The 24088-nt window shown below is 40.5% G+C and overlaps 1 protein-coding gene across 2 annotated transcripts in view; it reads right to left on the reverse strand.

Moving 5' to 3' along the window:
- Positions 1 to 3467: 3467 nt before the first annotated feature.
- BAK1 (BCL2 antagonist/killer 1) overlaps positions 3468 to 24088 on the reverse strand; it is a 54061-nt gene continuing 33440 nt past the window's right edge. The window contains exons 2-6 of one of the 2 annotated variants that reach the window (XM_072137164.1): positions 23799 to 23915; positions 22818 to 22935; positions 20230 to 20373; positions 5915 to 6095; positions 3468 to 3907 (exon numbers count right to left, since the gene is read on the reverse strand). In XM_072137164.1, the coding sequence (XP_071993265.1) occupies positions 3797 to 3907; positions 5915 to 6095; positions 20230 to 20373; positions 22818 to 22935; positions 23799 to 23865 (621 nt within the window). In that variant the 5' untranslated portion in view covers positions 23866 to 23915 and the 3' untranslated portion in view covers positions 3468 to 3796. The remainder of the gene's footprint in view (positions 3908 to 5914; positions 6096 to 20229; positions 20374 to 22817; positions 22936 to 23798; positions 23916 to 24088) is intronic. The other variant, XM_072137165.1, reaches the window with a different exon arrangement.

Genomic DNA, 24088 nt, shown 5'->3' on the forward strand with positions numbered 1-24088 from the left:
AGACTGACTGGTGGACAAATTGCTCGAAGCATTGTCGGCAATCCACGACATCACCTGTTCGCACTGTTCTGGCCTCAACAGTGCTCTACCACGAGTCCCAGTAACTTCAGACATGAACCTAGGGAGTGTAGCTCTGCGGCGTTCCCCTGCTCCCTCATCAGCAGGTGGTGTCTCACCCCGCCCAGGACCACGGCCTCTGACCCCTGCAGTATTTGGACGCCCATGTCCACGCCCTCGTCCTCTACCCCTAGCCCTCGGGTTAAACATTTTGAAAATGAAAGTTATAACTTTTATTTTTTTTTTACTTTTTTTTGTGTTTTTTTGTGTTTTTTAGTTTTTAAAACCAAACGATGCTATCCTATTGCTAAGGCTATTTTCTAGCCAAGTATGAAAGCACACTGCTATGCCAGATGAGATGACGCTGAATTATGAAAAAATAAACGTAAAATAAAAAGTAAATGGCAGACTGTGCCTAATTGAAATCCAACCCCTAATAAATTGTCCCACTTCGGTCTTTGCAATGGATATGTGCGTCACTAAGCGCTAAACACAACGGTCGCAAGTCTCACTACAAATTCCTCACCATATGGTAGTAGATGCACTACAACAAGGACAGCCACCAGCAGATCAACCAGAAATAAAATATATAACGCTATTGTAGGCCTAAGTAAGCCGTTTGGATTCTCCTATGGCTATTTTCTAACCAAGTATGAAAGCACACTGCTATGCCAGATGAGATGATGCTGAGTTATGAAAAAATAAACGTAAAATAAAAAGTAAATGGCAGACTGTGCCTAATTGAAATCCAACCCCTAATAAATTGTCCCACTTCGGTCTTTGCGATGGATATGTGCGTCACTAAGCGCTAAACACAACGGTCGCAAGTCTCACTACAAATTCCTCACAATATGGTAGTAGATGCACTTCAGCAAGGACAGCCACCAGCAGATCAACCAGAAATAAAATATATAACGCTATTGTAGGCCTAAGTAAGCCGTTTGGATTCTCCTATGGCTATTTTCTAGCCAAGTATGAAAGCACACTGCTATGCCAGATGAGATGACGCTGAGTTATGAAAAAATAAACGTAAAATAAAAAGTAAATGGCAGACTGTGCCTAATTGAAATCAAACCCCTAATAAATTGTCCCACTTCGGTCTTTGCGATGGATATGTGCGTCACTAAGCGCTAAACACAACGGTCGCAAGTCTCACTACAAATTCCTCACAATATGGTAGTAGATGCACTACAGCAAGGACAGCCACCAGCAGATCAACCAGAAATAAAATATATAACGCTATTGTAGGCCTAAGTAAGCCGTTTGGATTCTCCTATGGCTATTTTCTAGCCAAGTATGAAAGCACACTGCTATGCCAGATGAGATGACGCTGAGTTCTGAAAAAATGAACGTAAAATAAAAAGTAAATGGCAGACTGTGCCTAATTGAAATCAAACCCCTAATAAATTGTCCCACTTTGGTCTTTGCGATGGATATGTACGTCACTAAGCGCTAAACACAACAGTCGCAAGTCTCACTACAAATTCCTCACAATATGGTAGTAGATGCACTACAGCAAGGACAGCCACCAGCAGATCAACCAGAAATAAAATATATAACGCTATTGTAGGCCTAAGTAAGCCGTTTGGATTCTCCTATGGCTATTTTCTAGCCAAGTATGAAAGCACACTGCTATGCCAGATGAGATGACGCTGAGTTATGAAAAAATAAATGTAAAATAAAAAGAAACTGGCAGACTGTGCCTAATTGAAATCAAACCCCTAATAAATTGTCCCACTTTGGTGTTTGAGGTGGATATGTGTGTCACTAAGAGCTAAACACAACGGTAGCAAGTCCCCCTGCTAATTCCTCACAATATGGTACTAGCTGCAAATAAAAAAAAAAAAATGTATAACGTTATTGTAGCCCTAAGAAGGGCTGTTGGGTTCTTGTAGAATCACTCCTGCCTAACACTATTCTAATAGAACACCCTAACGCTTTCCCTGACCAGCAGCAGCTCTCTCCCTAGCGGCATCCAGACACAGAATGATCCGAGCAGCGCAGGCAGGGGCTAGTCTATTCCAGGGTCACCTGATCTGGCCAGCCAACCACTGCTATCGACGTGTAAGGGTACCACGTCATGCTGGGTGGAGTGCAGAGTCTCCTGGCTTGTGATTGGCTCTGTTTCTGGCCGCCAAAAAGCAAAACGGCGGGAGATGCCATTTTCTCGAGCGGGCGAAGTATTTGTCCGAGCAACGAGCAGTTTCGAGTACGCTAATGCTCGAACGAGCATCAAGCTCGGACGAGTATGTTCGCTCATCTCTATGTAGGATCTAATCCGCCCTATAAAGGTAATTTTAGCTGAGTCCCAATACAGGAAAATATCCTCCTCATGCTCCACATGATCCCCACAGAATTCAGCCCACTACCCTCTCAGGAGATTTAAAAAAAAGTCTCATCTGTATATAGGTAAGATGGAAACCGCCATAAATGTCTGTCCCTCCCTTGAAAGCATTTCTTAAATCTAACACCACGGGTGCTTGGTCCGAGGTCACCAAATCTCCAATGTCTATTCTTATGTGCTCTGACATGCACTGTAATCTGTGATGTCTTATATAGACAAATGAGTGTTTTTTTCTAATCAAGTCTAATTAGTTTACTTGAACACAGCTGGACCCCAATGAAAGAGTAGACCCATCTCACGGAGGACAGAAGGAAAGGGACAGTATGTGATGGTGTATATTATTGAGCAAAAAAAACCCACCCATTTTGATCTTACCAATTGGCTGCAATGAAACAAAGAGTGAAAAGGTCTGAATATTTCCCTTGCCCACCGTGTGTATATATATTCAGCTCATTAATAGATAATTTCTCTATTGAATAGCTGAAACATTGGTGGTCATTTATTATTTGTCTGACTTTTTTTTATTGTGTCATAGTTTCTTAATAAATTGTTTCACGGCCAAAAGTGTCTGAGATTAATCCATATTCATGGTAGAGAAATAGAACTAGGTAGACTTGCTTTTTGTGGGTCTAAGTGAGCAACACAAATTGCATCATAAAAAAATAAACTAGAAACTAGAAGAGCAGGCAAGCCATTGGGCAAATCAAGCAACAAAATATACTGGCGAGAGTTTTGTTATTAATATGTGGCGCCGACAAATAATAAATAAGACACACATGGTGAAGAAGCGAGGCAAAAAAGTGGCTGCCAAAAAAATGGCAAAAAAATCCTACAATAGATGACCACTGGTGTTTTGTACACTGAATTATGAATAAAATCTTCTTTTGACTTATGGAGTGCTGCTTCCTTGTATTCCGTTTATTGGCTTGTAAGACAAGGTTATTCAGAAACGTACACCCACCTGGGACTTGGATCATTTTATCCACAGTGCTGTTTCTTTTTTGTCATATATATGCATTGATTGAATTGTACTTACACTATTGTACAATAGAAAAAACAAAAACAGTTTGTAAAAAGGAAGGTTTATTAAAAACATCAATGAATTCTAGATACACCATAACAATTTACCTCTTATTCCCTGAGACAGCAACAAAAGAAAATAACAAATTACCTTTCACGTGTTGCTTTAAGTAAAAATGTTGGTGTTTAAAATGTAAATGTTATCATTGATATTGAATAAAATTAAGTAAGTCCTTAATAACAGCCCTATAGTTTACACTGGGTTAAGAAGAAAAATGGTTTATTCACAAAATGGAGTCCTCATGGTCATAGCCAAAGACATAATTCATGCCATTCACCTGAATGATTGAGACACACACTCCACTTGTCCACTCATCAGCGGTCGAGTGATGATACACGACGCATCACAAATTGTAGGATCAGAACAATTCCCAAAGCCATAAGCACATACTTAATGCTTTCATTTGTAAGTTTAAGCACAGCATTCTGTTTAAAAAAAGAACAGAACAAAGAGAAAGGTAAGGTATAAGACAGAGATATATAGTTATTTGTTTATACTAAAAAAAAAAAAAATGAGCTTAGGGTAAAAATAACAACTCATTCCTCACCACTGCTTAAGGATAGAAAAAGCTATTTTCTTGCCATTAGTAATCATTTTTTTAGTTTATAAACCAATTTTCAAAGCCCTTATTACCGTAATCAGAGTTACAGAGAATGTTCTTGCTACTAAAAAAGGAACACTGTCCTCAGTGGATTTTGAGGAACACATTGGAAAGGTAACTTATGTTACATACAGTGGGGATTATTTACTAAAGTCCCGCGGCCGCACTTTCGTCGAGATTTATGACATTTATGGGATTTGCGCCGCTGGGACAGGCATTTAACTGGGGATTGTGTCACGACTGCGCTAGATTTCATGCAACAGAAATGGGGAGGGGGGTGGCGTGCCGTCGGATGACCCGACAGATTCGGACTGAGCGCGGGATTTAACTTTCAAATTGTGTCGCAAGATCAAGCACTTACATGCACCGGGAAGAAGAAGGTGAACTCCGGCGGACTTGAGCGGGGAAGCGACACATGCAGGATATTGGGCGCACAAAGCACTGCTCAGTCTACAAAAAACGTATTCAAATTTATGACCGATTTGCCAAGCTTTGTGTGCACTACATAAATAAAGGAATTATTACACAATAGATTTCAGTCAGGGTCTACAATTCAGTCATTCTCCATGAATATAGGTCAATGGACCTAATAAATTCAGTAAAGAAAAGCAACAGGCCTTCTTTGAAATTCATATTGGTAAAAGCTCACTCTTCAAATGCATGCAACCAAGTGATGCTATTCAGTATAAAAGAATAACACAACACAAGAACTACAACTTTACTGCCTTGTTTTAATTTTATGTTTGAGTGTTTCCTTTTGTATAGTTCCTAATTTCAGTTTGGACAGTTTGCTAGGACCATATGCATACAATAATGTACACTCACCGGCCACTTTATTAGGTACACCTGTCCAACTGCTCGTTAACACTTAATTTCTAATCAGCCAATCACATGGCGGCAACTCAGTGCATTTAGGCATGTAGACATGGTCAAGACAATCTCCTGCAGTTCAAACCGAGCATCAGTATGGGGAAGAAAGGTGATTTGAGTGCCTTTGAACGTGGCATGGTTGTTGGTGCCAGAAGGGCTGGTCTGAGTATTTCAGAAACTGCTGATCTATTGGGATTTTTTAGGAAATGCCTTGTTGATGCCAGAGGTCAGAGGAAACTGAGGCTACAATTTGCACAAGCTCATCGAAATTGGACAGTAGAAGATTGGAAAAACGTTGCCTGGTCTGATGAGTCTCGATTTCTGCTGCGACATTCGGATGGTAGGGTCAGAATTTGGCATCAACAACATGAAAGCATGGATCCATCCTGCCTTGTATCAACGGTTCAGGGTGGTGGTGGTGGTGTCATGGTGTGGGGAATATTTTCTTGGCACTCTTTGGGCCCCTTGGTACCAATTGAGCATTGTTGCGACGCCACAGCCTACCTGAGTATTGTTGCTGACCATGTCCATCCCTTTATGACCACAATGTACCCAACATCTGATGGCTACTTTCAGCAGGATAATGCGCCATGTCATAAAGCTGGAATCATCTCAGACTGGTTTCTTGAACATGACAATGAGTTCACTGTACTCAAATGGCCTCCACAGTCACCAGATCTCAATCCAATAGAGCATCTTTGTGATGTGGTGGAACGGGAGATTCACATCATGGATGTGCAGCCGACAAATCTGCGGCAACTGTGTGATGCCATCATGTCAATATGGACCAAAATCTCTGAGGAATGCTTCCAGCACCTTGTTGAATCTATTCCACAAAGAATTGAGGCAGTTCTGAAGGCAAAAGGGGGTCCAACCCGTTACTAGCATGGTGTACCTAATAAAGTGGCCGGTGAGTGTATACCCTGAGTGCCTTTAAAGCATACAATTTGTATTCACTTACCCAACCCCCTTGTTTGGCTATCCATTGAGCAATTCTACTTTCCACTATATATCTAGCAAGGCACTGAGCAATTTTCTTTAAAAATCCATGTTGTCCTTTCTTCCAAATGTAAAGCGCCATCCGATATCCAAATCCAAGTAGGGTTAAAATGCGTCCCCAGTTTACTCCTGTTTCAAAAACACTGCAAAAGAGTTTTGTTATTAAATATTGCTTTATGGGTTCTTTTAATGGACAACAAAATAACTAACAAATAGAATAATGAAAGGGGGTATACAAAACATAAGCAAGACTACATACTGATTTCATAGAAAACCAAAAGTGTTTGAACACAAATATTGTGAAAATATTAGAAAATTACATTGAAATGAAAACCAGTGCAGGTACTGCAAAGAAACTATAGAAATGAATAGAGCTTAGTTGCAATACTACACACTACCCATTGTTAGGAGGGGAGGTGCTTTGGGATGAAAGCACCTAAAATTGTAAGGAAACTTGGCTAGTGCTCATTACATGAGTTTTGCAGCTTCTCTAGCTCTTTCATGCTCTAAAACTGCAGCTGAAATAAAAGGGAATGTATCAATAAGCAGGATTCTGATAATAAGCATATAAAAAAACCCTCCTAATTGCTCCAAAACTGACAACAGATGGGCTTTTTTATACATTTTATTAGCATAGAGGATTTCTAGAAAGCTTTCCAAAGACCCCCATAAGCCAGCTTCTGACCATAGCTGCCTATGGGAATGATGGTCCTGTAAAAGCCAGTCTTTTAATAGAGCATTAATAAAGCAGCACTGCTTATCACGAATAAAAACAATGTAATTTAAAAAAGTACAATCAAAAATATTTTGAATAAAGGGTGATATTTTTCCAGGATTTCAAGTCTAACAGCATGTCTGCTGCCATATATGGTTGAAACGGTTACCCTTAATGACCTTATCAGGTGCAGGCTATCTGTTACTATGACATGATAACCTGAGAGAGGCAGAATGCAGGGTCTATAAGACAGAGATAGAGTAAAATGACAAAATATTGCAAAACAATTTTATTGGAGGATGTTATATGAGCGATCAGACTCCCTAGGGTTCAAACACCCTGAGGGGCCTAAAAATGGGAAGCACCCAATCACAACAATAAAAAGTAATAGTTTCCCAAACTGGTATCATTGTAAACATCAATTTACCCCCATCCCCCACCGCAAAGGATAGGACGATACAGAATTTATTTTTTAATTTTTTTTAATTAAAACAGAATGAAAACTATATACATTTGCCCCCTTGTTCATTCTCACACAAATAATTAACGGACATCTACCATCAGTTTATGGGTGGTAGACTCTCCTACAATGTATGCCCATTACCTCCAGGGGATGATTGAGCCATTCTCAGCTATCTCCGGAAGATCTGCATTACCCAGAAAATAAGCTTATAAAAATATGTAAATGAGACTGAGGCACTCAGGCTCAGGTCACCTAAACACCTCCTGACTCCTCCGCTAGTTATTTAAGCAGGGGCGTGAAAATGTTATTCACCACTTCCCGTCACTTGTTGGGCCCAGACAGCCAGTGAAAGATAGAGTTTCATGATTAAAACAAATGGTTAGGAGAACTTTTTTTTTTTTAGTTCTAATTAAATAGTTGTGAACGGCACATTGTAAATTGCTTGTACATGGAGGAAGGAATAGAAATTACTTTTGGAGAAATATCACAGAGATTTTAATGTTTACCTAATAAATGTTTAAAAACTCTTTCCTTTCACTGTCAGTTCTGCATGGACGTAATTACAAATTAAAAAGGGATAATTATTTTTCATTATGCAGTTAAATCAACATATTACATTTGCTTGCAGAATGCTAGTCTAGTGTATTTTTCTTTACAAACATTACTTACAGGAACAATCCCCCCTGGGTTCTGTATAAATCAACTTCAATGTTGTCACAATTAATCCAACTCTCTGCACAGCATGAAAATCAAAGAAATTCGGATGTTCTCTCATTTTAATTCTGAGGTGATGCTCACCGATACACCCCTGCTGACTACATTTTTTATAATTCCACCTTTCAGTGCTCTCGGGTTACATCACATCTTATACATGCAGTTCTTACAAATAATATGTTCCCAAAAAAGCAAAGAGCATGTAATTAAAGTAAAGATTTTTTTTTGTTTGTTAATGGAAAACAATAGCAAATATCCAAAACGAAAAATTACATTCATTTTATGTTTTAGCATGTAAGTATCAAAACTGGAAAGTTAAAGATAGCACAAAACAAGATAGCAAAGAGGATGAATAGAATTAAAGTAAAAGGCAGATATAGACAATTTTAGTATGAAATTACCTGAATGGAAAGTTCTAGCCCGTAAAGAGGGCTGGCAGGCAGAGAAAAGAAAAGAAAAGTTATACAAGCACACCCTGATGCCCTTCATATCTCTATTTTGTTGGATACAAAATTCACAATATTCCATTGCAAAAACATTTTATACAAAATTCTGTCTATTATATGCAATACAGACGGTCCCCTACTTATGAACACCCAATTTACAAACATGTGAGCCTTTTTCAAACCAAGTGACAAGTGCAAATGGTGCATATATATATATACATTAATGTGTATATATATGCACAAGTGGCAAGTGCAAATGGTGCATTTATATACACACCGTGTATATATATGCACCATTTGCACTTGTCTTGAAAAAGGCTCACATCGAGCCGAAACGTTGCTGTATTGGGATATGAAATAAATAGGACTTTTTTGATTTGTACTGGAACCCTGGAGTACGAATTTCTCCTCCCTTCTAATTTTACTGTTTTCAACCTTTCATGCCTTACATAAGGTACACAAATGGACGTCACAGTTTAAAGGGTGACCGATTGTGTCATGCATTGGATCCCTATATTAAACATATGTAGACACCGTCTTGCGACAATTTGTTGAGGCGTTGCCCTCCTGCCTATGTGACACCACAGGCCTTCTAAATCATCTGTAAGAAATTACTATTGATTAAAATATGTGGCTTGCCAGCATAGATGTAGAGGCATTATACTCCTCCATCCCACATGAAAAGGGAATACTATCTGTCCTCAAGGGGAACTCTGTTTAGGTTGCAAGGAGAACCCAAGTTCTCCTTAACTAGAAATTTCTTTCTTTTCGATGCACGCATCTACCACCAACTCAGGGGCACAGCAATGGGGAGCCCATATCCCCACCGATAAAGTATACCAAAAGGCTAATACTTGCATGCAAGGAGAAATTGTAGTTTGGAGAAGGAATTTCTGAAGGGAAGCGGATAGACTGAGAATGTGATTTAGAGAACAAGGGTACTCAGATTGTGTACTTAGAAAGGCATTCCAGAGCTGTCACAGGATCAAAAGAGAAGAATTACTTGCAAGCAAAAAGAAATCATAAGTACCAGAGGAAATTAAAGTAAGATTGATAGTGACTTTTGGTAAAAGCGCAGATAAAGCAAGACAAGTGATTAAAAAATATTGGCCCATCTTACAGATGGACAAAAATCTAAAGGATGTGATAGGGGAAAGACCCGTTATCACATTTTGGAAAAGGCGGTTGCTAAGAGACAAATTGGTAAAAAGCCATTTTGTGGCCCCCAAACCCCCAGGATCCTGGTTGGATTGGAGAATCAAGGGTTGCTACAAATGTGGAGGATGCGTGGTATACCTATATCTGACAACAGACCACATTACCACATTAAAGACTGCATCAATTGCAAGAGCACAGGGGTCATTTATAAAGCAACTTGCATATGAAGCCTCCTATATATAGGAAAAAAACATCAAGGAATTGCTGAGGAGAATAGGAGAACACATCAATGATACCACCCATAAAAAGCATAAACCAGGGCTAAACATGTAGAAATTTAACATGGTGGTGATCCGTCGGTAATGAGATTCATAGGCATGGATTTCATCCACTATCCCGGAAGAGGAGGAGATTGGGATAAAATACTGCTCTAACGAAAAGCAAGGTAAAACACAATCTCCAAAGGGATTTAATGTAAAATTACACTATGCCGCTTTTCTGTAATACGTTTTAAACCACTCTTGGCATGACGAGTCATAACCAGAGCTAAGGATATTTAATGATGATGTATGAATAAGATAGCATATACATATCGGGGTCATGAGTTAGGATAACTAAATCAGTGACAGCACTTGAACCACTGGACTCAACTGTCCCAGGCTGCAGCTCTAGCAACTGAGATATACACTTCTCTGGAAAGCTCCAGTACTGATCTTTGGCCCAGTTTCCAGTTCCTGTTTCCCTGGTTTTGCACAACAATTTCCATGATTGAACTTACTATTTAAACTCAGCCTTGCTTATCCTTCCTTGCAAGATTATTGTGCTCCCAGACTGTAATCTTGTCTCCTACTCTCCTGCAATTAAAATTCAATGTTCTACGACCACCCGCTTCGTTCTGACTATGATACCTGCCTGATCCTCTGTACTTCTAAACCTCTCCTGTGTGCTGACCTCTGGCTTCCCTGACCATGATATCTGCCTGCTCCTCTGTACTGCTAAGCCTCTCCTGTGTGCTGACCTCTGGCTTCCCTGACCATGATATCTGCCTGCTCCTCTGTACTGCTAAGCCTCTCCTGTGTGCTGACCTCTGGTGTCACTAACCACGATTCCTGCCTGCAATTACCCAAGTACGTTGTAACACCTAGACTCCAAATCAGACCCAGATCGTTACAATCTGCTTCACAAAAATAGTGCATCCTTTACAGTCAATAACGTACTGTAGGTCACTCTAACATCTAATAGAAATGTAAATGAACTGAATATGGTTTGGTTGCCCCCTGATTATGCACATGCAAGATGATGAATGATGAATAGGGTCAGTATGGTACTGCCCTTGTTTTATTGGAAGTATCATTAAAGGTTATGTTTTAATGAAATTGGTACCACCTTATCATGTTGTAATATTATTCAATATAACAGAGGTGAAGTTTTACTGAGCAGTAATAATAATAAAAACCTGCTGCTTTGCAAATTGCATTGTCCTCATTTTGGTTTATTTTGATAATTTTTTGTGAAGGAATGGCAGGATTCTTAGCTGGAAAAGTCAATATAGAAAATTGGTTGGATGATGTAAAAGAGGTGTTTTCTAAAGAGTGATCTACCTACTCAGAGTTTAAGCATATCAGTATCTATCAAAAAATTAACACATATATACAACCGAGGGAAAGTAAAATTCAAATATCCCAAAAAATCAGAGGGGTCATGGGAGTGGTGGTGGTAGAAGAGGAAGGGGACAACAAGACATCAAAACAGGACACACAAATAATTAATTTTTCACTCCCCACCTTCAAAAATCCATAACTTTTTTTTTTCCATGTAAAGAGCTGTAGGAGGGCTTGTTTTCTGCATAACAAATTGCACTTCATATTGATGGTATTTAATATTCCATGCCGGGTACTAAGAGGTGGGAAAAAACAATAACATGTCTCCTTAATTCTTTGGGTTGGTAAGATCACGGGGATACCAAATTTATATAGGTTTTATAATCCTGTCATACATTTACAAAAATTAAAACCTCCTGCTATCTTCTGATGCAAATAACTTTTTCTTACTTCAGTGCATTGAGAAATGAGATGACGTTTTCAATGCTACCATTTTGAGGACTGGACGGAGTTTTGATCACTTTTTATTACAACTTTTATATTTTGCTATATATTTTTTTTTTTTTGCTATTACCTTGTACAGTCCCACTCCTTGTGACCCTCAGTGGCGGTAAGATGGAGTCTGGAGCAGATGAGCCCACTGCACGTAGCCAAGATGGCAAGACGATGGACAGCAAGGCACACCCACCCAGGCACACCGAAGACGCCGCAATCTAGAGGTACACAACACCTGATGCCCTGGCCCTGCAAGGTACTGTGTCCTATTCCCCTTTCCCAAGACCCCTATGTTCTTCATGAAGGAAAGGATCTTGGGGCAATTGCTCACTCTCGCCACCTGGTACCTCCCCAACAGCAATCCCATCCCAGCTTGCAGATTAATGTTGGGAGCACTATCTGACTTCACAGAAGGACAATTAATAATAGGGGGCAACATTAATTTTCCTTTAGTTCCCTCATTAGATACCTTAGGGCAGTGATGGCGAACCTTTTAGAGGCCGAGTGCCCAAACTGCAATCCAAAACCCCCCTTATTAATCATATTGGCCGCCTGAGGACAACAGCACAGTAGAAAGAAGGAAAATTAGCATAATTTTAGCTTCTTTCCAGTGTCACTCTAGGGGCCAGCAGGAGGTCCTCCAAAGATAATTCGGCCCTGTTTATTCAGTCTCCCTCTTCCTAGAGTCCCAAGTAGCGAAGTAAGTATCAAAATATGACTGAAAGCAGCATCTTGAGTTTCTTTGAACTGCAGGAAGCTTCTTTGAGTCTTGTCTGGTGTGCTGGGGCTATGGCCAGGGTGCCCACAAAAAGGGCTCTGAGTGCTGCCTCTGGCACCCGTGCCATAGGTTCGCCACCACTGCCTTAGGGGGACCGAGCAGCATTTCGCTCAATCATATACGTGGTCCTAAAAAAGACCTCCATCCACTACAGTTGATCGATATCTGGTAGATACTCCACCCTCAGGATTGGGATTACCCCTATTTTTCTCCAGCAAACAGATCCTATAGCAGGATCAATTTTTTTCTCAAAATGGGAACCCACAGCCTCTCTTCTCCGACCATGCACCTGTTTTTCTAAATCTGACCATACAGTGTAACCCTCCTCACCCTTGGAAATGGAGGTTAGGGAGTCAAGGGTGCTATAAATCTTTTGTAGGTAACTCGGGGTGGGACGAACCGGCATACCTAGAGCAACGGTGAGAACAGCTCAAAGGTGATCTACAGGGTATCTTTGTCATCAGACAAACCAGTTCAGCAGTCACAACTCAGCATTACCTGATCTTACCCGTGTGTGTAAAGTGAGCTGGGGTTATATAGCCTGTACCTGATCAATGCCAGGTGATGCAGAGCTGCAGCCATGAGATGTGTTTTTGTATTTCTTACTTTGGTTACTTTTGTACATTGTAAACTCCCCTTTATTTTTATATTGCGTATTATACTGTATTGTGATGTTTTATATATTATTTATGTGACAAATGTATCTTGTGATGTTTGTTGTTAAAGGTGCAACCCGGGGGTGTATCGCTTTAAAAATCTAGGGAAATAGTTGGGTATTTAATGACACCTGTGTGTACATGGATGGTCTCTAGGTCAGAGTGTCTGATCTTACCACAGGGGAGCTACTTGTTCCAAGGTAGCTGCAACCTGACCCCTGAATTATCTGCAGTTCTGTTCTTGCCATGTTTTGTTCATTTTATTTTTTTTGTGCAAAATGTACGCCTTTTCTTTGGACCCCAAGCACAAGCATGGTCAATCCCTTTCTGCCAGTTATCCATAGACGCAGAAAAGGCCTTCGATCGGGTTCATTGGGGTTTCAAGGAGTGAGCATAGACAGATTGCGTTAGGTTAAGTTTCTAGGAAAGATACGGACATTATACTCTAGCCCTACTGCGAAGGTAAGTTTTAATGGGAACCTATCCACTTAATTCCCAATCACCTGGCTACAGCTAATTGGAAAAATCCTAATATCCACGGAATTTCCATGGGCACTAGACATTGTAAAGCAGCACTGTATGTATTCCAACCAAGTATTTCATTTCCAACGCTTATTCATGAATTTAAGAGACATAGTGCATTCAGCGACTTTAAGATCAATTACAGTAAGTCCAAAGCCCTTAACATATCCTTGCCCGCAACAGAGGTGCAACATATAAAAGACAATTTTCCCTTCCAGTGGCAGCAAACCTCTCTCAGATACTTGCGAGTCTCAATTCTGATTTATCAAAACTTTACACTTTTAACTACACGCTTCTCTTAAGGCACATATTAAAGGGGTTTTCCCACGAAACTAAATTAAAATAGAAAATTTCAATCCCTTTACCTTTATTGTTAACACAATAAAGATCATTTTAACAGCTTACGTTACAATTTGCTGTTTTAGCTCCTATCACTCCCTCGGCTGCTCAGCGTAAAATCCCAGGGTGTGGACAGGGCCTCTCTAAGCAGACATATTATGACCCATCTAGTTTTGTGGGGTGACAATTTGATTACATTATCAGGGTACAGGTGTAAATACTCTTTCATCTGCCTTCTGACATTGTACTAAAACACTCACATATAGAAAGAGAGAGGAGACATATCAGAGATGCATGATGCCTATTACACATAGGCTGAAAGAAAGAGGCCGACAGCCTTTTACACTGTTAGACTTTGAGTTCTGCTACATCTCACAGATTTGTGCCTGCCTCCCTCTTCCCCCCGGATCACTTATCTCCTTGTAGTTTGTAGCCTCTCTCTCTGCTCACAATGTGCTGACAGGAAGTGAATGTCAATGAGTGTAGTTTACGGTTTGGTTACATAGTTCATGTACCAGATTGCCCAGTGTACTATCTATATTATATCTTGGAATGTAAGGGAGTTAGGGGAACCTTGAAAGCGCCATATGGTTTTAACTACTATCATGAGACAAAACCCTTCTATCATTTGCTTCCAGGAAACACACTTGATACAAACATTAATGCATGGGGAAGGAAGGGGGGGGATTGAGCACTGCATAAAAATAGAAGCTGCATGGCCGTAGAGACAGCCAAAGATAGTGCATGCTCTATCTTTTTGTGGCTACAGCTCGGAACAGTGAGCGCCTGTTGCACTCAGCGTACCAAGCCCGTGCGCCATAGCTGTCTATGGGGGAAGCATGTACGGCCAAAAGCTTGCTTTCTATACCGTGGGTGCAGTGATCATCCCATTCCACTCACACATCATACTCCAGAGGAGTTTCTATCCTGATCCATAGATCATAACGGTGGGAGGCTGGTCAAGTAAATAGAGACCCAGATGGTAGATGTGTTCGTGCAAGCCTGGAATAATTGTAGCCCCTATGTCTTGCTAGGCCTATATATCCCGTCATCTCATTCCCTGTCTGTGCTGCATGACGCTGTTTGCTTTGCCATGCAGTTTCCCAATGCATGCATTGTGTGTATGGTAGATCTCAACTCACTATATGATCTGGAGTTAAATAAGTACCGACCTGTCCCTGACCCCTCCCTGTCCCCTCATTCCATCGCTCTGGCTCAACTGCTGGTAGAGCTGGGCTGGCACTACTTGTGGAGAACTCGCCATCCGACACACAGACAATAAACTTGTCAGACACTCTCCAGAATCGACTATATCATAGGTAATCCTAGCATCCCCTAAGTGCTTATATCTTCTCCAGCACTCTGCGGTCCCCATCCCTAAAACATTCTTTAAAGAACTGCACTCTTGTACAGGCAGATTTGTGTGGGGGAACTCCAGGTCCTAGCTCAGCCTAGCAACCCTGCAACGTTCCAAAATGCAGGCTGGCATGGCAATCCCGGACTTTTGCTCATACTACTTATAAGGGCAACTGCATAATATTTCAATGAGTCATTGGCAACTACCTAACCCAGAGCATCACTTATGTCACTACTTACAAGTACAATCCTGGTGGTCCATACTAGAGGGTTCCCCTCACCTCCTGTGCACCATGCTTTCATTACAAAGAATGGTGCTACAGGTATGGAAAGCATGTAAAATCAGTCACACACTTTAATGATATCATAGGAAATACGCCCATTTGGGCGAAATGCAGCACTACTGCAACTGGAGGAAATGGAGGGAACACAAGGATGGCAAGACGCGGGCATCCGCCTGCTATCAGATACACAGATGGGGTGCTGGCCTCCTTCAGTGACCTACAAGGAAATTATGACTTAGATGTTGGTTTTACCAATACCTTCAGCTATGGCATGTGCTGTCAGCACAATTCCCTAATAAACCCCCCTCCCCCAATATCCAAGTATCCACTCATAGGTATACATAAAAGAAAAGGCCCAAGAGGTCTGGTCACAATAGTGTACACACATCTGATATCAATGAGAGTTGAGAATACTCCACTGCGGCCAAATGGAAGAAACGCATCACTACTCTTCAGGATAAGGCGGATGAGGATATTCTTTCCTCCCATCTTTAGGTATCTCCATCTGTAAACAATAGGATGACAACTCTTTGTAGTGTACCCGGCTTATCTAACCCCAATACAATTGCACAGAATGTGACGCGCACCCAACACAACCTGTCTTCCCTGGAAGCCGACTTCTGGCACATATACTGGGTGTGCCCTCCTATAGCATTTTTTGGGAAAGGGTAACAACCTTCCCATCGGACTTGCTCTCACTGCAAGTGCCTTGCACACTTGAAATATGTTTACTAGGGCTACTGCCTGAAGAAACCTGGTCTCACTACCATAGAATAGTTTTACTAGAATCATATTTATGGTCAGGAAATGTATCACTCTTAGGTGGAACAACCCCTTTTCGCCCTTGCTGAGGATGTGGAAGTCCAATATTAATCAGATGTTACCTTACCAAACTCTGATATTCAAACACAGAAATTGCCCGGACAAGTTTAATTATAAAAAGGGAGCCTGGTGCCAGTTTACACGAACCAACTATTCTTCTTGAAGGTACCTAGACTCTCTAACCTTTTTGTCTCAGATATCGCCGTGACCAAATGTACACTTAATGCCCCGCTCACATACTCCTTGGGGCCAAACAGAATTTCTGGCTGTGGGGAGGGGGGAAGGATATACCTCTAATTACTCTGGGTAGTTTTCATGAGGACATGCGATACAGCACAATTGAATAGAAGGGAAGACGTCGGAAGGTCTACAGGCTACAGGCATTGGGAGCAGGGGCTTGCAGTCTATATACTACAGGGGGCTGGCAGTCTATATACTACTGGGGGCTGGCAGTCTATATACTACTGGGGGCTGGCAGTCTATATACTACTGGGGGCTGGCAGTCTATATACTACTGGGGGCTGGCAGTCTATATACTACTGGGGGCTGGCAGTCTATATACTACTGGGGGCTGGCAGTCTATATACTACTGGGGGCTGGCAGTCTATATACTACTGGGGGCTGGCAGTCTATATACTACTGGGGGCTGGCAGTCTATATACTACTGGGGGCTGCAGGCTACATATTACAGTGGCAGAAGGCTATATACTACAGGGGCGGCAGGGTATATACTACAGGAGCTGGCAGGCCATATACTACAGGAGCAGGCAGGCTATATACTACAGGAGCAGGCAGGCTATATACTACAGGAGCAGGCAGGCTATATACTACAGGAACTGGCAGGCTATATACTACAGGAGCTGGCAGGCTATATACTACAGGAGCTGGCAGGCTATATACTACAGGAGCTGGCAGGCTATATACTACAGGAGCTGGCAGGCTATATACTACAGGAGCTGGCAGGCTATATACTACAGGAGCTGGCAGGCTATATTCTACAGGAGCTGGCAGGCTATATTCTACAGGAGCTGGCAAGCTATATACTACAGGAGCTGGCAAGATATATACTACAGGAGCTGGTAAGCTATATACTACAGGAGCTGGCAAGCTATATACTACATGGGGCTGGCTGGCTATATACTACTGGGGGCTGGCAGAGTATATACTACTGGGGGCGGCAAGCTTTATACTACAGGGGCAGCAGGCTATATACTACAGGGGCTGGCAGGCTATATTCTACAGGGGCTGGCAGGCTATATACTACAGGGGGCTGTCTGGCTATATACTAGAGGGGTGGCAGGCTATATACTACAGGGGCTGGCAGGCTATATACTACAGGGGCTGGCAGGCTATACACTATAGGGGTTGGCAGGCTATATACCACAGGGGCTTGCAGGCTATATACTACAGAGGGCTGGCAGGCTATATACTGGAGCTGTGACCAATGCATTTCCCACCCTAGGCTTATACTTGAGTCAATAGGTTTTTCCAGTTTTTTGTGTTAAAATTAGGGGTCTTGGCTTATACTTTGGTTGGCTTATACTCAAGTATATACGGTAATAATTTGGAACTGTGCATTTTGATTTTATCTTTATTTTGAAGAATATGCTGTTATCATTGAGAGGTTTGTTCAATAAAATGTATATTCTAACGGGTAATTATTATTATACTGACTGTCAGGAAAATCAGATAAAAATTTGCATAATAATTTGGAGCATGGTGTTTTTGCAGTTTCACAGAAATTGTAAAACTATTTGTGAATCTCTAAAGGCTGCCAATGATTTCAAATTCCACTTCAAAAGATAGGGGATACTAAAAGGAGGCACACCCTGGGCCTTGAATAAACGAAGAGTTTTTGGTTCTCATTAAAAAGTGATGATCAACAGTGCATATCTTGGGTGTCTATGATGAATGTCATAGAGAGAGATGATTAATGAAAAGCCATCTACTACATTTAAAAACCAAAGGGTACCTTTAAATGTGGAACATGTAAAGCCTATAAATATATCTTGACAAGCAAATCGTTTCGCAGATCGCTGACTGGTAACCAATATTAGATGAGATCTTTTGCCAATTGCAAAACAGTGGGACTTGTTTATCTTTTAACCTATATCTGTCAAATTCAATTTGTGGGAAAGACCTTCAGGGAGACACAAAGAAGATTCAGTGACTACATTAATGACATAAAATTCTAAGGATACTACAATCACTCGCCATGTTTGGGAGCATCACGAGACCGTATGGTTATATGCTTTCAAATTATCGAAGTGGTTGAACCCTCCCCGAGAGGCAGACTTTGATTGTAAGGTTTCACAAGGAGAATAGAGATGGATATTCACCCTACGTACATTGCAACCTGATGGTCTCAATGAACATATACAATATTCAGGTTTTCTTTGATTACCTTTACATATTGTACGTAGGATGCACATAATAGATTCTGACATTCTTACTGAAATCCTTACTTCTTTTGTCCCAGGTATTCAATCTGATATACTATGATATTCTTACAACGCTATCAATATACTGTGATGTGTCACACCGATTTCATTGATGTTTCATAGTCTATAGTTTTGTATTGGTGCTGTATTATCTGATATACTCATTATTATACATAATCACTGTACATCTGGATGATTACTTCCTTAATCTTTCTTGTGGACACTTCAAGAGATCTCTGAATAAATCCCCACATTATTTCTTAAATTGACAAATCCAGCATAAGATATACGCAAGTATATTCTCAGCTAATTACGAGTATCTGCAATCAGCTGTTGTTTTAGGAGGTGTGGCTCCATCAGTTGTACCGGCCCTAACTTCTTTGCGAGCAGGGGTTATCCAATGATGCAATACCATACCGATCCACTTCCTTCTTTGGTTGGAGCTTAGCTTTTATATAGGCGTGATTCCACTAGGAATGTACAGCCATACTGGTGTGGGCGTCCTGAGCAGCAATAGCTAGCATAGTCGATAGCTGAAGATAAAGAGCTGAGAATGTCAATACGATATGATAAAACACGCTTCTTTTTCATGTTATCAAATCTATGCAGTTTATAAAGGAATCAGTTTGTGTATAAAGCACCTCTGATGAAATACCATTTGATGGGGAAACACAATAGGTGTGAACACTCTGCTAACATGTGACATAGTTAACCTTATGCTAGTGTCAGATATTTTTGGATGTTGATGTAGTGTCTATGTTATTGGTATTTGAATAGTTATTGCATATATATATCTATATCTATATATATATATCTATATATATATATATATATATATATATATATATATATATATATATATCTATATCTATATATATATCTATATATATATATATACAGGCAGTCCCCGGGTTACGTACAAGATAGGGTCTGGAGGTTTGTTCTTAAGTTGAATTTGTATGTAAGTCGAAACTGTATATTTTATAATTGTAGATCCAGAGAAAAAAAAAATTGGCCCCAGTGACAATTGCAATTTAAACATTTTTTGCTGTAATGGGAACAAGGATTATCAATAAAGCTTCATTACAGACACCTTACAGCTGTTTATTGCAATCTGGGACTATAGTAAAGCATCCAGAGAGCTTCACTAGAGGTCAGAGGGGTCTGTCTGTAACTATGGGTTGTCTGTAAGTCGGGTGTCCTTAAGTAGGGGACCGCCTGTATATATATATATATATATATATATATATATATATATATATATATATGCATAGTTATTGCCCTAGAAATTAAAGAGGTTACTGTGAGAAACACACTGTGAATAGCATATTATAGCCATAATACATGGATCTCCTAAGCCTGTAGTGTTGGGCTTTAAAGATTTAGCAGCCTGATTTTTGATACTTACCAATTAAGATTGTTTTTCCCTACTACAGGCAGTAAAGAACAACAAAGAAGTTAACAATACATATTTCAGCTTTTATTACCTGGAAGCTATTTTTTTGAAGATTTCATAAGCATTTTCGAGGTTGGGGTCCAGGTCTTTAAGGAAATTATCAAAAGTTGTCTCATACCGCTTATATATATCATCACCAATTGTAGCTAACTGCCTTCCCACTTTGTCATATTCACTGTTAAAAGAGGAAATAGTTTTTTATATGAATGTCAGATTTTTTTTTCATTTGTTACTTATCAATTTATACCTAAAATTAAACATGGATGATTGGTTTCTTAAAAAAATGTTGCATCATGACAAATATAGGTGGGATATGACTAGGAATAGTCTGCTTGCTGTGTGCTTAGAGAACAGTATGTGAAGCAAAACTAGTGACAGTCTAGTGATCAGTGACTTCTAGTGTCTGAAAGTGGTATTCTAGCAATGCCCATACACATTTTTGCAAAGAATATTTCAGAGCCTTAATACTTTTCAGGTGCTGTACAATACCAGCTGAGCACCTGTGTGTCCATCAAATGACAATGGACAGACTTGTGTACAACTAGAAGTAAACTATGGAGCTTCATTCTTAAGGGGGTTTTCCCACAAACTCAAGTTAGGCCCTATCAGTGATGAGACCCCCACAGATCACGAAAACGAGGGGTCCGATGGGGTCCCACATCGCTCCGTCAGAGTAGTGGAGCAGATGGCCAAGCTTGACCGCTCTGCTCCATTTATCTCTATGGAGCTGACGGAGATCGCCAAAGCGATCCCCGAGACCCCCATCGATCAGCATGTTAGGCCCTTTCCACAGGATAGGGCATAACTTGTATTGGTGGGAAAACCCCTTTAATGGGAACAAGAAAAAATTCAGGGGTTACAGGGGTTATCCTGTAAAAAAAATACATTGGTGGCTTACGTGGCCCTGTTTGTTTACATGGGGCACTGACCATAGAGATCGCAGCGATGGAGGCTGGGAGGGCGCTGGGAGGTAAGTACATGTTTATTTTATTTACACAGCCCCATCTCAGCCAACAATGCATTTTTATACCCTCATATAGCCCCTTTAATTCTATAAACAATAACATATATGTTGAAGCTGGACAACCCCTTTAATACTTGTGCCTACACTTGTATACATTTTGACAACCATATATACATTATTAGATCCCACTATCCCACTCCTAAAAATCCCACACCTATACACTACATACCTTATTTTCCCACTTCTATATGCAACATCCCCCACCGGGGCCTAGCCTGCTATGCCATGCTTGGTATGGGGACCAGAGGACTCCAGCAGGTGGTGTGTGCAAGAAATATGGAGGGAGAGGCTGATGCAGTGGTTTCTCCCTTGGGCAACCCCTGAGTTCTCTGTAAGATGAGTCCCTGGGGGATGGATGGGGAAGCTCCGTGGTGGTAAACAGCCGTATCCAGGGATCAGACGGAGGCAACGTTGTGCAAATCAACTTACAGTTCTTTATTGAACGGCAGACAACGGCCAAAACGATGAACAGCCTACCCATGCATCGGCAGGGGTGTTGCATATATACTATGACTCACTAGGCTCCCGCTCTTCTAATTTAGAACACAATGTCAATTGGTGACAGACTAGCCAAGATTAGAAAAAATATTTTTAGAAAATAAATCATGCTTCTTAGGACAGCCCCTGTACAAATGTATGTCCTAAGCAAAGGCGTTTAAGTGCCTGATACTTAATGGGGAACTGACTGTAGCTATTCCTCATAGTCAGACCCCTTCAAAATATGGCATGTTCCTTCAATATGGTAATATCACTTTCTGTAATTGGAAAACCCCTTTTGGAGTCAGCTCACATTTGTTGTGTTATGACCCATATGTTCAGCATGTTTCCTGATTTTGATCTACATGCCTTTTATTACAAGCAACAAGCGGGAATATATGGCATTATGTGGCAGCCTCCAAGGGAATTTCATGTAACTTTGCTATTAAAGGGGGTTATAATTACGAATAGGGGATATATATGCATAACACATGTACATGTAACATTTATTATTGAAAATAATATAAATTATGGCTCGGTTCACAGCTGTTGCCATATGTTGTGGGGACACAACTGAGGGGATTCTGCGGTTTCCTTACAACACATGGCACAGATGTATCCTACTGTAACTATACAGTGAGATACGTCCCTCAGTACCCCTCCTCCCCTCTGAATGCGGGGGGAGGAGTGTATACAAGCTGGCGATTGGCTGATGCTAATTTATGGGGTGTTTCCCATAGTGAAATCATATAAGGACACTGACATGACTTGGGAACCACCCCATACATTGGCAGCTGCCAATCTGCTTAGCGAGCTTGAGGGAAGGATGCAATAAGCTGCATCCACTCCTTTTAGGCTTATATTGCCTCCCCTGAGTGTAAACGTCGCTAAGTAAGAGGGAGCAAGGTGGAAAGAGGTAGCTTGCTACGTCTTTCCATCCTACCTTTTTCAGGGGATGCAACATATACTTGTCAGACAAAGGCAACAATTATGCCTCTGTCTGCCAGAATAAGTCCATGTATAGATTCTTTTCCAGCGTATATGCTCATTGTAAACAAAAAACGAGATGTGAACACAGCCTAATCATATAACTTAAAATTTTTACAGCAGACTGGTACCGATTTGTTTGCCTTGCATCTTCTATTTCACCATTAAGAGGTCTTGAATCTCCATTTTCACTTCTCATTGCACTCATATGGAATGTGTAACTGAGAAAAACAGCCTCTGCTTGCTGCTCTATAGAAGAAAAATGTTATGAAAACGTATCTGCTACCAATGAAGCAAAAATGAAAGACTACATTACGTTTGAGTAAATTGTCTACACTAAAAAGGTTTTCTGGAATGGGGCTGTTTGGACCTCTGGTTTGACCTCTACCTACAGTAGGCCTGTGACCAGGACAAGGGGGCATCCTCTACGCCTAGAGGAGAGGCCATTCTACCATCGCGATAAACAAAGGTTTTTTACTGTGAGAGCAGTGAGACTCTGGAGCTCTCTGACGCAGAAGGTTGTTATGGCGGACTCTATGTACATGTTCAAGAGAGACCTGGATGCCTTTGTGGGGAGCAGAGATATCAGATGTTATGGGGAAAAACATTTGTTTTATTCTTAAAGGTTGGACTTGAAGAACTTGTGTCTTTTTCCAACCTTATATACCATGATTTACTATGACACTATGAATTTTTTAAATTGTTTCAGGTTATTTTTGCTTTTTTTCCCCACCTAGAATTTTAAAAACAGTAAGGGAAAGGTAAAATAAAGGCTTGTAAAATGCTTTGTGGCAAAGACTTGTAGCATAAAAATGTCTTTGATGTGATCTCATCTCACAAATTTTCAATCTAGTTTGTAACAATAAAAGCATGAGTACATTTTCTATGGAATTACAACTCTACATAGTGTATAGATCATCTCACATTTTTTAACTTTATTTTAGTATACAACACTTTTAGTATACAGTGATTGTGCTCGAGAACCAACAATTTTTCTTGTTCCTGGTTTTTTGTGAGCACTTAATGTTGACCTTCTAATGAAAGTTATTTTCTTTAAATGGATGTACAGTATACATTTAGCTATTTTTCAACATGTTTCTTAGATAACTCACCTTCTTTCTCAACTACATCTGGACGTATAGCTACATCAGGACTGTCTTCTCCACCTCCAGTTGCCATGATTGATAGATAGAACAAGGCAGACAAAGCTTCAATATCCTTCAAAGATCCTGTAATTCATAACTTGTGTAAGACACAAAAGTAAAATGGCATGGTCTAAATATAACCTTTTTTTAAACAAATGACCTTAACTGAAATACAGTATATTTACAGCACTTATTGAATGAATCAATTTGGTTTATATAACTTTAAAAATAATATACTTTATTACTTTTGGTAAACT

Source organism: Engystomops pustulosus, chromosome 2 (genome assembly GCF_040894005.1).
Source record: "Engystomops pustulosus chromosome 2, aEngPut4.maternal, whole genome shotgun sequence".
Lineage (NCBI taxonomy): Eukaryota > Metazoa > Chordata > Amphibia > Anura > Leptodactylidae > Engystomops > Engystomops pustulosus.